This window comes from Ambystoma mexicanum, chromosome 1p (genome assembly GCF_040938575.1).
Source record: "Ambystoma mexicanum isolate Mex_15411 chromosome 1p, UKY_AmexF1_1, whole genome shotgun sequence".
Taxonomy (NCBI): Eukaryota; Metazoa; Chordata; class Amphibia; order Caudata; family Ambystomatidae; genus Ambystoma; species Ambystoma mexicanum.
Genome location: NC_090921.1, coordinates 184,992,075 through 185,008,513, shown reverse-complemented (window position 1 = coordinate 185,008,513; position 16,439 = coordinate 184,992,075). Strand labels below are relative to the sequence as shown.

At 46.1% G+C, this 16,439-nt stretch overlaps 1 protein-coding gene across 1 annotated transcript in view; it reads left to right on the top strand.

The window, feature by feature from the left end:
- The window catches only part of DNAH2 (dynein axonemal heavy chain 2), a 3,498,763-nt gene that overhangs the window by 469,582 nt on the left and 3,012,742 nt on the right, over nt 1–16,439 (top strand). The window contains exon 12 of the mRNA XM_069646273.1: nt 9,528–9,657. Within this exon, the coding sequence (XP_069502374.1) occupies nt 9,528–9,657 (130 nt within the window). The remainder of the gene's footprint in view (nt 1–9,527; nt 9,658–16,439) is intronic.

Sequence of the window (16,439 nt, the reverse complement as noted above, 5' to 3'; positions counted from 1 at the left end):
TCCAGAGTGCAATTATGGTCACCTGCCCAAATCATCGTTGCATTCCTGTACGGGGCCAGCCGGGGCGGGAGCATTCTGAAGAAGGCTGTAGCGTCGTGATTAGGGGCGTAGGTGTTCACGAGGCATATCTCCCGGTTTTCTAGCATCCCATGGACTACCAGGATTCTCCCTTCCGTGTCTTTCTCCTGGTTGATGAGCTGGAATGGGACGCCCGGGGCGACCCAGGTTATGACTCCTCTGGCGTAGTTGGAATACGTCGCACTATACATCTGGCCTCCCCATTTTTCCTTTATTTTGGCCTGTTTTTCCGCCGTCAGGTGCGTTTCCTGCAACAGTGCAATGTGAGTCCTTGTTTTGTTTAGCCAGGTATAGATCCTTAGCCTCTTGACGTATGCGTTCATCCCCCTGACATTCCACGTGACAATTCTTAGGACATCTTGGTCTTTGTGGGGACTAGCGCTTGCGGCCTGCTCATTCCCATGGGCTCGCTCGGTGTCTCATTCTCACGATGCGTTCCTGCTGGGGATCTGTGTCCCTTCTTCTGGCAGTTGAGTTTTTTGCCTCGTGCCTCCCGCCAGCTTTTTGTTTGTGGGTGCTGTCCCCTGGATTTGTTTTCCTTGCTGATTCTTTGTGTGTGACAACTGTTATTTCTTATTCTGCTCTCCTCCTCTCTTTGTGGGCTTTGCCTTAACTTCCCAACTGTTATAACTGTTAACCTAAATAACGTCAACAAACGCCCAGCCTCCCCTCCTCTGCTCGGGCTCCGTCGCTTTCCAGGTGCCGCTTTCTCCTCCTCGGCCTTCCCTGTCGCGGCGTAGTGTCTTGAAACTGACACTATAAACATTGTTTTTGCTGGGGCTTCTCTGTGGGTCTTGGCGGTTCCCCTTCTCCAAGTCTCGTGCTCCCATTGTAAGTCTCTTTACTATGGGCTTTTCAACTTGATGGTTGTCGGTTGCTCTTTTTTGTTACTTCCCGGTAAGGCATTTCTACCGTCTTGTTCTTGCTCCTGTAGCGTTGAGTATGCTTGTCGTGCTCGGTTCTAATCTCTGTTTTGCTGGGGGTGGTTTCTGTTTCGCTCGTTCCTCTCTGCCGACTGCGGAATCCCACGCTGGTCCATCCACTCCTGGGCATCGGTCGTTGTCTCGAAGATCTGTGTTTTTCCGTCATGGAGTATTTTTAGTTTGGCTGGATACAGCAGCATGAATTTCACCCCTGCTGCTCGGAGGCGCTCTTTAGTCTGCCAGAACTGGGCCCTCTGCTTTTGCACCAGTACCGTATAGTCTGGATATATTGTTATCCTGGCCCCGTTCCTTGTGATGTTCCCTCCTTCTCTCGAGAAAGTCAGGATTTTCTCCCTATCCTTAAAGTTCATAATTTTTGCTATCATTGGTCTTGGTGGTGCTCCTGGGCGCGGTCTTCTAGTCAGCGCTCGGTGTGCCCTTTCTACTACGAAGCCCTGGGATAGGGTCCCTGCCCCTACTTCTTGGATCAGGAGGTTCTCTATGTAGTCCGTGGGGTCCCTTCCTTCCTCTCCTTCTGGCAGCCCCACTATTCGTACGTTATTGCGTCGGGCCCTACCTTCTGCGTCTTCCACTCTGCGTTCTAGTATATTAATTCTTTCCAGTGCTTCCGACATTTGTGTTCGCGAGGCGGACACTTCCACTGAGTTACTCTGTGCTTGTTGTTCCACTGTTGTCATCCTTTCCGCCAGATTTCTCGTGTCTTGTCTAAGAAGTCCCACATCTACCATCACTGCATCTAGCTTTCCTTCTATCGACGTCTTTAACGCCCCTATGGCTTCCAGTATACTGCTTTCCACTTGCCTGATCTCTCCCTGCGTGGCATATGACTCCGGCATGTCTTTCTCCTCGGCCCCTGGCTGCTGGTCGTCGTTCTTCCGGGTGAATGTCTCCATGACTGTTTGTCTCCCTCTGCCGCTTTTAGACTTGTCTGGCATATTAATGCCCACTGCTCTTGGCCTGTAGTTGGGCCCTGTTCAGTTTGGCTCCGTTTGCGCTGCAGTGGGTCCCTTTTCAGTTCCCCCACTCGCTTCCACTCTTCCTGTGTGCGTTACCTTGTTATTAAGCGATATCTCTCTGAGGCTTTACCCTTTCTGTCCGTTTGCCGTGTCTTTCTTCGGTGTTCTCTTCCCTCTCTCTTTAGGTGTTTAGAGCTGGGTCTCGGCTTCCCTGACCCGCCCTGCGGTATGTTTCTTGTTCCTGGGCCCGGTTCCTGTGTCTCGTCGCTGCCTCTCCTCTCCGGATCTGCTAGTCACCTCTGCGGCAGGGAAGGGCTCTTCTTCGGTCCGATTTGTGGGCTGCTTCCTGACCGTGGGTCTCGAAGCCTTCCCCCTTCCTCGTTTGATGTCGCGCCGTTTCCGTGGTGCTGTCTCGGGCTTTCTTCCCCGTTGCTGCCGTCGGTGCCTCCTCCCGCTGCCGGTCGGGTGATGTTCCGATCCTGCTTAAGCTGGGTGTTGATCTGCTGTCTCCCTCGGTTCCGCTCCGGACTGGCAGGTGAGGACTCCTCTTCAGCAATCCAATTTGTCGTTGTTGCTCTCTTCTGCGTCGGTCGGGGGAAGCTCTTCTATGGTCCGGCCCTCGCTCTCCGTTCCCTCTCGTTGTGGGGACCCTCGTTGCTCCGCTGTTGCTCACCTCCGTTTCAACGTGAGGGAATCTGCCTCGGTTCGGTCTGTGGGCCGCTTTCAATCCGTTCTGCCTTGTTTTCCGGTTCTCCGATTGTTCAGCTGGGCCTCCGCCGCTTCTGCGTCGAGGGGGGGCTCTCTCGGTCCGGTCCTCGGGTCGGCTCCCGGTCTCCGCCGCCTCGTCTCTCGGGGTCCCACGTCGCTCTGTTGGTTCTCCGCCGTTAACTCTCACCTTCGCTCTTCCGGGGCTCAGTCTGTGGGTCGCCCCTCGCCTCCGCTGCCTCACCGCTCAGGTTCTTCCGTTGTACCGCCGGGATTCTGCTGCCGCTGCTCGTCCTGCTTCGGCTGGGAAAAGCTGTTCTCCAGTTCCGGTCCGCGGGCCTCCCCCCGTTCTCGAGCCGTGCCGTCTTCACCTTCTCCGGGTCGGTGGTACGCGGCTATCCCTGCAGTCGGCGTCTCGGGTTTCTGCCACTCCGGTGGTGTTTCGGTCTTGCCTGCGCTGGACGTCGATCAGCTGTCTCGCCCGGTTCTGCTCCTGCTCTTCGGCCTTCTTCGTGCTTTTGGGACGCGGGTCTTCTGGTCTCCGTTTTTCCTCGGGTCTTCTCCCGTGTGTGCCTTGGGTCTTCCGACGCCTTTTCCTCGCGTTTGTTTGTCTTTTTATTTACTGATATACGCCTTTCTCAGGATCTCTGGTCGGATCTGGCGGGAGCTCCTCGGAGTCTGCTCACTCTCGCATGGCCGCCAAGCCACGCCCCCTCCAGTTGCCAAAACATATGCACCGTCTCCATCCGGTGTTTCATTCCTCTCTCCTAAGGGAATGCAAGGGTGATCCCTACCGTCGCCCTTTGCCGCGAGATCGGTTCCCAAGGTGGTTCCTTCTGATGAGTATGAGGTGGCCTCCATTCGGGACTCCCGCTATCATCGGGGTCGCTTGGAGTATCTCATCCACTGGAAAGGATATCCACACTCAGAGGACTCCTGGGAACCGGTGTCTCATGTTCACGCTCCGGCGTTGATTCAGCGGTTTCACCGTCTGTTCCCGGGTAAACCGGGGGGGGTGCCACTTGGGAGGGGGCATACTGTCATGCCGCCGTCTTTTGGTGGTCGCTGGCGGTTATGGAAGGCTTGGCGTTGGCGGCGCCATTAGAATTTCCGTGTGTTTTTTCTTCCACTTCCTGGTTTGGCGGTCTAGTCTTTTTCTTCTGTGTGTCTTTCCTTTCACTTCCTGGTTTAACGGTCTAGCTTTTTCTCTTGTTTCCGTATTTAACCACGCCCCTCTCTGGGCTCTGTGCGTTGCAACTTTGTTTCTTTCGCTCTGTTGCCGTGCTACTGTGTTTCCAGTACTTTTGCCTGTTGCCTCATATACTCAGTACCTAAAGCAGTATTCCTTTCTACTGCTTCTTCCCCTTCCTTTAATTTCCCTGTTTTTTCCGTTCTATCGGTTCCCGTGCCTTTCGGGGCTCCTCTTTCCCTTCCTGTTTTCCGGATCTCGTTCCGGTATCTGGCATTGGTGTATACTTCCATCCCGGTTCCTCGGGCTTCTCCTGCTCCAACTTCTACTATCCCGGACTGATACTACAGCTTTGACTTCATCGGAAAGACTTTCCTGTTTTCACCTGCATTCCGGACTCACCAGTCAACTCCTCCGGCACTTACAACAACATCCGGTGAGAGGTTTTTTTTAAGCGGTGGCTTTTTTCCTCTCTTCCTGGCATCTTCGGGACAGGGGCCGGCTGCTTCCCTGTTTATCAGGGAATCAGGGTGGCTTCTTCCCGCGGACGACCGTATCTCTTCACAAAGAAGAAAAGACCAAAGGACAAGTCCTACAGACGAGGAAGTCTTCTGGAAGAGACAGGTGAGGAGAAAGGGGAGGTGGACATAGACTTGTCTGATTTGGAGGATTCTCCGTTATATCCCAGCACTTGTGACAAAGAGGCACAAGCCACTGCGTGTCATCCGCATAATTAGCGTTCACCACATCCAAGTTCATGTAATTGCTCGAATAGAGGGAGCATGAAGATATTAAAAAGAGTGGGTGCCATGCACGTGCCTTACGGAGCTACGCTTAAAACAGTGTACTCCTCAGCCCTGACATCCTCGGAAAAGACCCTTGCTCTACGATCTGTCAAGAATGATTTGACCCTTTCAGTGGCTGGACCAGAAAAACGTCTCTGCCAGAATTGAGTGATCCACAAGATCCACAAGATCAAAAGCGGCAGAGATCAAGAAGCATCAGCATGGTGATCTTGCCCTCTGCCATGGACTGCAATATATTGGTCTTGAGCTCAAGAAGAGTAGACTCCGTACTATGAGCTCTTCTGAAGCCCGATTGTTTGGGCCCCCGGATGTCATGTGCGACTAGAGAGGCTTCGATCTGTAGATGTGCTACTTTATCTAGGACCTTGTACAGATGAGACACATTCGTAATGGGCTGAAAGTTTGCCCGCTATGCCAGGGTCGAGAGAGGGCTTTTTTTATGAATGGGGAGATCCCAATTTGTTTTATGACACTAGGGACATTTTCCTGAAAGACGCATTGACAAATTTCATCATAAGGGGGACCAGGTGTGGGGCACAGGCTTTTACAGTGACAGACAATTAGTAGGTTTTAATTTGCAAAGGATCTCGGCCAAATGCTGCTCCGGAAACGTCTTGGGCATTGCATGCTCTACAGTGTCCTTCAAGTCCGCCGGATAATTCCTATTTTTACAGAGGATGTTTTCCTTCATTTTTTCTAGTTTATCCAAGAATGCTTCTTCAATACCATTGTACCATTTTGCATTTTTAACAACCTGACTGGGTGGAGGACAGGGAGTCTCCATTTCCTGAAGGATATTAAAAAGCTCCCTGGAACTAGAGGCTGCCCCGGAGATGTGATGCTCATAGTAATTACTTTTGGCACTAGAAATTGATGTTTTATAGCCCTTTACTGCCTGAGTATACAGGAGTTTATCCTCGTTGGACTTATTTTTTTCCCATTGTTTGAGCGCAGAGCGCATATTAATCTTGAGCACACAAGTCTCTGAAGTGTACAATTTGTTGCCAGGTTGCGACTTGAATACACGCGACTTGACTGGTGCTAAACTTTCAACAACTGTTTCCAATGTCTTATGAAAGATGGTGGAGAGTTCTTCTGCTATGGCACCCTTCCTTATCGGCATAAGGAAGGGTGCCATTGCTGGGGGAGTGAGTTTACGGGTATTTTCTATAAGCAACCCTACAGCTTTCCCTCGATATTTCCGTGACTGGGGGAATATACATAATTCAGTCTAGAAGATGATGGTCTGACCATGGGCATTGTATGTTATGTACTTCTTCGATGCTGATATTCTGTGATAGGACCCAGTCCAAGGTTTTTCATTTTTCGTGAGTAAATGATGTAATGTGCTGGTCAAACCCGAGATTGAGTAGCATGGTCTTGGTCCGCATGGCTGGCGTGTCTGATTGATTATTGAAGTACCCAAAATTAAAGTCCCCTAGGATGAACATTCTAGTGTTGGGCTTTAACGTGGGGGCTAAGAGGTCACTGAAATTTGTCAACAAATATATTAACCGTAGTATTAGGGTTTACTTGAAACATGGCCCACATTTTTTCACAGTCTGGAATTTGCACAATCTCAATTTTGCAAATGTTCGATGCTTGATTGTAAAGTACAGCTACCCCACCGCCCCTAGCATGCATACAGTCATTCCTTCAGATATTATATCCATCAGGTACTGCCAAAGGGAGGGCACGACCTACTGCATCATGCAGCCATGATTCATTGATCGCACAGAGATCGATATGCTGGTCAGCAATGTGATGTGCGACCTCTGTAGCGTGCTTGATCAGTGACCTTGTATTTAGGAGCATGCATTTCAGCTTTCCCGTGACTATACTCTTTTTGCCTTCACTGCGTGGCAATACACAATGCATAGAGGATCAGTTATGTCGTGATAAAATAAATATATATTTTAATATAATTTTATTGGTGTGTTTCTTTGGACTACTGTACTAACTGGGTTCAGTTTACTTAACTACAGCTCACATCTTCCTCCTATGATAAGACTGACTGCTCTGCCAAGGTTCCTTGAGTGATACAAGCTTATTCTAAGACCTGGAGACCTGTATGCCATTGATATAGTTTATGAAGTCTTACCTCAAGTGGACTTTAGGAAAACTCCCCTAACAAGAGGCCAGAGCAATGGCCTGTGTCTTTGGGCTTCTGCCTGGCCCAATCACTTGGATTCCTTTTCCAAGGGTTGTACAAGTGTGTCAATGTCCTGCAACACAGTTCACAACCTCTCTGCAGTTTCTGTATGCCAAATCCTAATTTTGTATTTCTCTCCAATTTTACTTAACAATGTTCTTGTTCTTGTTTTATACTTAAGGATATATGGTTCCCTCTTTCCGTGAAGGACATTTTTTCCATGAAGGACATTTTTTCTTATTACAATTCCACCATTTCTGACTTGCTACTTGACATGGTTCTTGTTTATACTGAAAGACTGGAATCCTGTTTCTTTCGCTTTCCAATTCTGTTTGCTATCTTTCTTGTTTCCTGGGCTCCCCAAAGTTTTCCTGTCCTCTAACAGGCTCACTTTTTCCAGGGCCTCGGGTATCTGCCTGTTTAGGTTGTCTTGGTTACATTAAGCCTTGTGGCTTTCCCAGCCTCGATTATTAAAGTTTTTCAGGGCTCTCCAAAGCCCTTTGGCCCCTCTCATAGGCTCTCTTTAGCTCGGGGTTATCTGGTTCTCATAACACTTGTGGCTCCTCCAGCCTCAAACATTGTCTTTCTCTTTCTCTGAGCTCTCCAAAGCCCTCTGGTCCTCTGATAAACTTTCTTTATAGCAAATTCGTAGGGCGTCTGCCGGTTCGGGTTTAATAGGCTCCTGTAACCTTGGTGGCTTCTCCAGCTTCGACTCTTAATGTCTCTTGGTTTCTCGGGCCTATCCATAGCCCTTTTGCTTTTGATAGGCTTGCTTCAGCTCGATTATCACTGTTCGCCCTTCTCAATGGTGTTACCTCTTCGGGAGCATTCGCTTCCCTTCCGCTGCCTGGATCGGCAGCTAATGCACTTCTCGTGCGTACCTCGGAGATCCCGTCTCTCCGCTGCAGTCTGGTCTCAGCATCAATTAACGGGCCCCAGGCACACCACGGCTTCCATATGGTTGTGCCAACAGGCAAGAAGGTCTATCTCTTTCTCAGTGTCAGCTTTTTTGCCGGTCAGGACACCAGCCTTCTGGCTTCTTGCGATCGATTTATTCACTTTCCACAAAACTGCTGGCTTCAGGGCCTAGCGTGACCACCTCCCCTCCAAGACATCTCCCTGTCAGATGCTCGCCTCTGCGTAGGATTCACTGTCCTTTATTCAAAGTTCCTCATGGTTTTATGTACGTCATCATAAACAAAAGGGGGCGGGGGTGTCATTCTTGTTTGACTGTGGCGTTCAAGCGGAATCCAGCATTACCTGAAGCCAACAAGATTGAAGAAATGTCACTATTCGGTAAACCCAAAACAGGGTTAACAGTCTGTCTGATTCCCTTGGAGGAAGATAATGGGTTCTGTACAGTGAGTACTTTGCAGGAATGGGAGTCCTTGTCCTCAAGAGGTGAGTCACTCCTAGTGAGGTCCCACTACCCCGACCCCTAGGAAGGGTCTTGCTTAGTAGGCTCACCTCCCTAGCCTCAAAGTGAGTGACTGCCCTCTGGGAAGAAGGAATACATTGTTTGGATTTGTCACACTCTCTATACTTGTCTTTTTTATTAAACACTGATTTCATAATTGGAGGTAATATGCTCACCTACTAACCACCATCCGAAATCTTGTTTCCCTTAGGTTAAGAAAAGATAAGGCAATAAAAAAAAAAACATCTACAGATGATGAATTGCCTATTCTCACTTGGAATCTTCTCAGTATTTACTACCTTTGAGAAGCAATAAAATTCAGTTTGGCATGCTGCACACCAACGCTGTGGGAGGTCTGTGTGACTAGTGTCAGCTCCCGCGGAAATTGGAATCTGGAAGTAATGGACTCCTGACAGCATGAAAGGCACAAGAGTAACATTTCCACTTGAGCTGATTGGAACCTAGAAACCTAAGCCCAGGGATCTCTAGGCAACTTAATTGGGGAAATCAAGGAGGAGTTGGTAGAGACCCATATAGAAAACCGAGAGTTAAGTCATAAGGGGTGGAGGCACGTGTCAGTAGGTTTAATATTTACAGGAGTAGGGAGGACCTACTCTGAATAAACTTAGGTTAGAGCCCCCAGAACTGCATGCAGAGAAGATATTACAGGAGAGGTTACTGGGAACGGGCATAGATCCGTAGTTAGAGCATTTTTAGTGCATTTGGACATTCCTTTAGCAGCTTTAGAGCAGTTTGGAGGTGATCCTTAAATATTTCAAGTATTTCTTACTCAGCGATAGTTGCACTTTTTATGTCGGCCTGAGGCACTCCCCTCTTATATGGTGGCATTTAGTTTCTTATTTACCAGGCAGTGCAGCATCATAGTCCATCCTTCTAATAGCAAATGACAGTCCAACGCTTAGGAATCTTTTTTTGTTAAGGCAGAGTTTAGGCAAAAGTTTTATAGCGACCGTGGATGGGGAACCTCTGGAAGGAAAACAAGGGTGTAGAGACCTGATAAGTTATATTTCTCAGTTCAAGACCCTGGATCATGAGACCTGCATTATTTAATCCGGATTGAATGATGCACAGTGAGCAAAGCTCGCTCCTTCTAGACCTATGCTTGCATACGATTCAGTTAATTAATGGTGATGTCTTCCATTTACTGCTCAATACTCAGATACCATTGGGGTCTCCTAGTGCTGTAAAAAAACAATGGTTTATTTTATAATTGCAATGAATTTAGTAAGTCAAAATAAAATGGTGTGTTTGTTCCCCAGGTTCCGGGCTGGCATCAAGGACCTGGAAGTGATGATGCAGAATCTCATCTCCACAGCCTTTGGGACAGTTAGATATGTGGAGCATGGGGTGGAGCTACTGGAGATTTTCCATCATCTGGCAACACGCGAGGTAAGGAGAAACAATTGCACATGTGCCATCATCGCCACACCAGATATACTGTTCTCATTCCCAAGGGTGCAATGCAAAGGATTATGGAAATGTTGTCTTCTCTGCTCCATCTTCCTCTGGAAAAGCTAAATTTCACAATCTGACTGTTAAAAACCACAAGGGAATAAAATATACCCTTACAAGTAATTTGGAAGTAGAAAAAGCTAACTTTGTTGAAAAGAACTACATAGGAAGAAGAGGGCTGAAGAGACATGTAGATGTATTAAGGCAATTAGCCCGGTAGCCATTGTAGTACTTGGGGAAATTAAGACTATCAGTCTGTACCTGAACCCCATTGCCAAATCTGTGAGGCAGAAAAAGCCTCAGCAGGAAAGTATAAGTAAAAGGAGCTGGAACGGGAGTTGGAAGGCTGGCAGTAGTAGTAGCAGAGAAGAAGCGCAAGGCTGGCCAGTCACGAAGAAGTGGGAGCACAGAAGTGACGCCGGAACGTGGAGACAGCAGATTTCACCTGCAAGTTCTGTGAGGGTCCTATTCTTCCTAAACCTGAATTGCAGAGGCTGCACAGTGGAAGACAAGCTGGAAGCAGAGTTTTCCCCATGTGAGCCGAGTTGCTGTGATTGCAGACCCGTAACCGTGCAGGAGACCAAGGCCAAAAGCAGAAGGCAAGCCGAGGTCTCCCAAATGAAGGGTATGTGTCCCAAGTGAGCCAGAAGTAGTAGCAGTGGTCGGGGAAGTAGGGCAACCCGCAATTGAAGTGTCCCTGAAGCCAGTGAGTGAAGCACAGCGTTAAGATACACTTTGCGAGCCTTGCCGATAACTGTAGCCAGCTTCTACAGAACTTGAATACTGTTTAAAGTGAGTAAAGGTTGTTCGGCATACTTGAAGTTTGGTTTGGCACTCGCGCTTATTCTAAAAGAATTGCGAAGCAAAAGGCAACTAAATCCATTGTTGAACTCTTTTCTGACTGACAGAGAGATTGCATGTTCTTAATTGAAAAGAAGGAACGCTTGCAAGACCATTCCCAAATACCCATCATTGGCGTTATTCCAGTTACAAGAAACGCAGAGTGAAAATTACATCAAAGGAAGGTCGCTTTTGTGCCTAAATTTTATAATCTTGTTTGCACTCATGATTTGTAGGTTTTGAGCAAAGTAACAGTAACTTACTCGTGAATGTCTCGATGTAGCGTACCTATTGTGAGCGGCCCCAGTGGTCGAGCAGCGTCTCCGCGTTGGCAGCTGCGAGCGTTGCCATGGACACGGGGACACCGAGACCACCACCGAGCTTATTAACTCAGACATCACCACGTAACAACGTATGTATACACGGCATGTAGGGTACTATAGTAGAACAGTGAGTCGGGATCGGTGTAATACTTCATCTGCTCACTGTAATCTATTGATTACGAGCTTGTCGAGAGTGCAAAATGTTAAATGGTCGTGATCTGCTTGATGATACAGCCTGCATGATCAATTCTATTGCATGTATTGCGGACAACTTATGTTTGTGATGTGCAATGTTGATACAAGAAATAATAAACCAATCAAGTCGTCAAGATAATTACCACTTTGTTTTAGAGAGATACTCAAAAGGTTAGATTAATAAAGAAAAAAATTAGATTGGTGAACAAGATTTTCTTCTTTAAATATTGACTGTAATTACTGGCTTGTCCGTGCATTAATGATTATAAACCAGTTCTTATAGGTATTGCCAATGAATGTTGGTCATACAAGAAGTGATGAACCAACAAACAGTTATGAGAAGTCACTTTTTTGAGCGTAGCAGACAAGGAGCGGGATGGATAGAAACAATTAATATGTTACCAATAATTGCTGGCTCGTAATGCGGAGCATGGACACATTAATGGTGATGATCCCATCATGTCTGGAATGTGTGTATGGCATACAAACAGTAATTGAGCTGCTTGGGTGTGTGTTGTAATAGCTTCTAATTATGAAAATTGTAACAGTCTGAGTGTGCTTACAGTCTATATAGTGAGGTCACTTGAAGCAAGTCGTCATACATTAGCCGATTGTTCGTAGTAAGGCCATCGATGGGTTATACTGGTTTCATACATACAAAAATAGTGCTATACTTGCTTCCTCCTCATGTTTAGCTTAGAGTCACAAAAAACAGTATATGTCAAGTTCTTTGTTGAGACCTTCAGGAGAGACAGTGTCAAGTCTGTCGATCCAGAAGGTCTCTCTTTGCTTGAGTCCCTTGACAAGATTTATTTGAAGGTCTCTGGTACTGATTACTTTCAATATTTGGCATCTGATTTGCGCAAGCTGATGTGTGTGCTCATGAAAATAACTTGCAACTGGGGAGTGCCGATTGTTGGTTCTAATATTTCATTAATTTCTTCTTGTGTGTGCTCTACGGCTGGTTTGCCCCACATATGTGAGGCCCCACAGACATTTGATAGCATAGATGACATTCTGGGTTTCGCAAGTTGCGTAATCTTTTAATTTCATTTTCTCTCCAGTTCTGGAGTGGGTGATTGTGTCTCCTTTGATTATGTTTTTGCAACTGTTACATGCAAGGCATGGATAGGTTCTGAGATGTCTACTTGCCTGTTTTCCTGGTCTGTTAGGTTGAGTCTTCATGAGTAAATCCTTCAGATTGTAGCTCCTTTTGAACGTAAAGATCTGTCATATGGTGAACTGATTTTGCAATTTGCTATCACAATTGAGCAACGGCCAGTGTTTCAGTATTGATATTTTTATCCTTGTTGACTGTATACTATATTTGCTCACAAACACAAGTGGAGCCTCACGTTCTGTGTTCTGTACTTTTGGTGCTAGAAGAGTTCTCCGATCCTTGAGGTTGACCTTGGATTTAGCGTCTGTTAGTACTGCTTCATGGTATCCTCTTGCTTGAAACTTAATTATATTTTTTCTGATTCAGTTTCCCATTCTCTTGTAGTGTTGATAATGCACTCCACTCTAAGGAGTTGACTATACGGGAGACTTTTGAGTGTTGACGGAGGGTGAAAACTCATTCTGTGCAAGAGGTTGTTCCTATCAGTAGGTTTGTGGTAAATTTTTGTCTCGAATCCTTGTGCTTTAGGTAAAATCTGTACGTCCAGGAAATGTAACCTTGGGTTACCGATTTCTGATGTGAATTGAATTCTTGCCTCAATCAAATTCAGGTATGTGAGAAAGGAAGTGAGATTTTCCAAATGAGAAAAAGGTTGTCGATATATCGCCCCCGTGTCTGATGTATTTATGCCATACTGGATGATGCAGAATGTGGTCCTCTTCAAATTTCAACATGAATGCATTTGCATATGTAGGGGCCATAATGGCTCCCATGGCAGTACCACAAGTTTGTAAGTAGAATTTACCTCTGAATTCTAAGTAAGAGTTTTGTGCGATGAATTCTGGCATAATAATTATGAATTCTTTAGAGGCACCAACGTCTTCCTCTTTAAGCATAATCCACTCCATTGCTTGTTGTCCAAGGTTATGCAGTATTTATGTATACAGGCTACATACATCTATAGTTACCAGGATGTCGCTTTTTTCAATTTCAATGTCATGAAGTCTGTTTACAAAATGAGTGGTATCTTCGATATAGGAAGGAACGTTCTGAATGATTGGTTGTAGAATCTTATCTATATAAGTGCCCAACAGTTGTAGTATCCCATTGGTAGCTGCCACAATTGGCCTTCCAGGCGGTTTATGTAGTGATTTGTGGATTTTGGTTAGCAGGTACAAATGCCCAATCTTGGATAGTGCGTGGTCAAAAACATCTTTGTTTTGTGAGAAATCCAGTCGTCGTCCTCTGCCATTGATAACAATGTTTCAATGGTCTTTTTATTGGGTTTCCTGGTAGGGCATTGTTCTTGTGTCCTGGTAGGGCATTGGTCTTGTGTCGCTCAGTTGTCAGTTGCATTCTTCACATGGTGTTCATAATTACTAATGCTCCGCCTTTATCGGCTGAACAAATCACAATATTGTCATCTTGATATAGTTTCTGAGCATTGCCATTTTGTTTTTATTGAGATTCCTATATTTAGGAGTTTTCTCCAATCTTTCAATACCGACTCGTAGAAGCTGTCTATGGGTCCATGAGGAATGGGAGGTATGAAGGTGCTTAGGGGACGTAGTTCCAGAAATGTCATGTTAGACTGTGGGTTATCGACAGCAGTATCAGCAAAATAGGATTTTGATTTTAGTTTACGTATGAACTTGAATATATCTCCACTTGGTGTCAAAAAATGTGAATGTGTATGTAGGTACAAAGTTCAAACCCTTTTGTAGGATGAGGTTTTTTCAGATGTTCTGAGAACTCTGTCTGACAAGTTGATGACTAAGTCCTCCTGCTGGGATAGCAACTTTGGAAGCTGGATGCTTCTGGCCTTTCTTCTCCCCCTCCTGGTGCTTTTCTTCGGCTGTTGTCTCTCCCTAAAAAAGGTTGCTGTCTTGGTGGCGTGGTGGGTCTTGCATCTGGATGTCGATCTCTACTTATATCTTTTGTATTTCCTTTTTCTGTGTTAGAATGTTGTGCAGTTCTATCTTCTGGAAAATTCGCTTACTGTGTGTCTGAATCCGAACTTGAACGGTCAGTTGCACTTTTCCATGGTGGGCGGCTTGGATTGTTGTATTTATTCATCCAAGTATAAACTTTATCGGTATGATAATCATACATAACTCGTTTGAACTTATGCACTTTTAGTCCCCAATTCTTCTTTGTAGCTCTCTAGTTCAGATGTAAAACATTTTCACTCCAGTACCATAGATCAATCTTACTCTCTAAATTCCTTGCTACAATATGGTACTCCTCATCCCAATTCGCTGTCCATCCTATGATTTTAAACAGATTAATAATGGAGCTCTCATAATTAGTTATTCATCAGCTTTTGAGAGATGACAACCCGACGAATGTAACAAATGCCCCTTAAAGCTATACTTCATTTTAAGATACAGAAGGGCACGTTTCTTCAAGACCAACGAGTGCAGGGAAATGAGTCCCAGTTCCAAACGAATGATAGATATAGGGGCACAGGAAGGGAGACCAGTCATTTCCTCCAAAACCTGCCTTCGATTTGTTTCAGCAACTTTAGATCCATAATTTTAAGGCTTTCTAACCAATATAGAATAGCTGGGACAAAGCATTGCAGATACATGCACCCTCATATGAAAAACCACTTGTTCTTCTAGAAACTGCTGTATTAGAGAAGTTAGCTGAACAGCTTTTTATCTCTAAGGATGTACTACAAGTCTTGCAAGCCCTCTGTTGGTCCAACTCAATGCCCAGGTATTTATATTGGTCAGTATATTGAATTACAAGGCCTTTAATACACATCATAGGGTGAACAACCTTCTTTGAGGTAAGCAAAATTATCTGGGTTTTATTGTGATTAATGTGACGGGGCAGCCCACCAAAAAGAACCACGCTGACTCTTGAATACAAGTTCAAGGGTGTTTATTTAAAATCTCAATTGTCAGAATGGCTAATTTTTCTCTTCAATCTCTTGGGGTTTTAAGGGACTGGGGAATATTGGCACTAAGGCTGTCCCTTTCTTCTTTTGTCTTCCCCAGGCTTGGGCCTCACCTCTGATGTCCCTAACAGGCTGTTAGTTGTCTACTGATTGGTAACCCCTTACTGTCTCTTCTCACTACGACTAAAGGTGTTCTCCCTAAGTCATTGGCTATCTGACTCCCTAGGGAACGTCTAATTCCCCCTCTCCTATTAATGATTAGTTCCTGGGAAATAGGGAATGGTGCCTTCTTTCACCCACCGTCACGCACACTCCTTCTACAACCTCTCACTCCTGACCCTTCGCTGTACAAATCCCATCCTGTTCTCTCACCACGTCACTGTCCTTTCCAATCTCTCACTATGCCTTTCCACCTCCATCCTTCAATCATACTTCCTTTGTCACTTTTATAACAACTGATATCTCCCACTGCTACTCTACCTCCATTTCCTCTTCTCCCTCGTTCTTCTCTCTACTTCTTTGCCCCCCTACTATTTTCTAATCGTAACCCCTCTTTAATTCTGCACCAATAGCTACTCGTATTCTCCCACTCACTGTCGATCTTCATGCTACTACCACAAATACTGTTCCCACGGAGCTACTACTACAACCTCTCTCTATTACCTTCCAGGTCACTCAGTGATGTGGTGATCTGCACACCTCTCTCACTATTACAAACCCTTCAGAGATATGGTGCCCTGCTCACCTTCTGTACTAGCCCTTGTTTAACTCTCAGAGACTCCCAGGGATATGTTGTGCTGCTCACCCAGGGATACGGTGCCCTGCTCTCCCTTTTCCACTAACTCCCACTCTACCCCTAATATCCTTTGCTTGATACTCCCACCACCTACTACCTCTAGTCCCAACCACTACTACCTCTGGCACTACTACTACCCCCGCTCTACTACTACTCCTACTTCTACTGCTCAAACTCCTCTCTCACGCAAAATCCACTGCACTGCAAAACGCTCTTGCCTTCCCTGGTATCTCAGACGTCCTCTACCTCCTCCTGTCCTCACCCAACTAACCCACACCTACACACTCACACAGGCTTACTTAAATACCCAACCCCCTCCCAGAATTGGCCACTTACCTTAACCAATAGCTTACCTAGCTCCAGGGGGTGTTTCAGGGGATGGCCAAGGCAGGGCTTAAAAGGGCTTGCCCCTTTTACAACATGGACCCTGCTGGGGTACTGGGACGCTGGAACACCAGGCCCTGTAAGGCCCTTTAAAATAATTATTATAATCACTGGTGGTTTAGAGGGTTAAGGCTTCATGGGGCCTGTATTTCATAA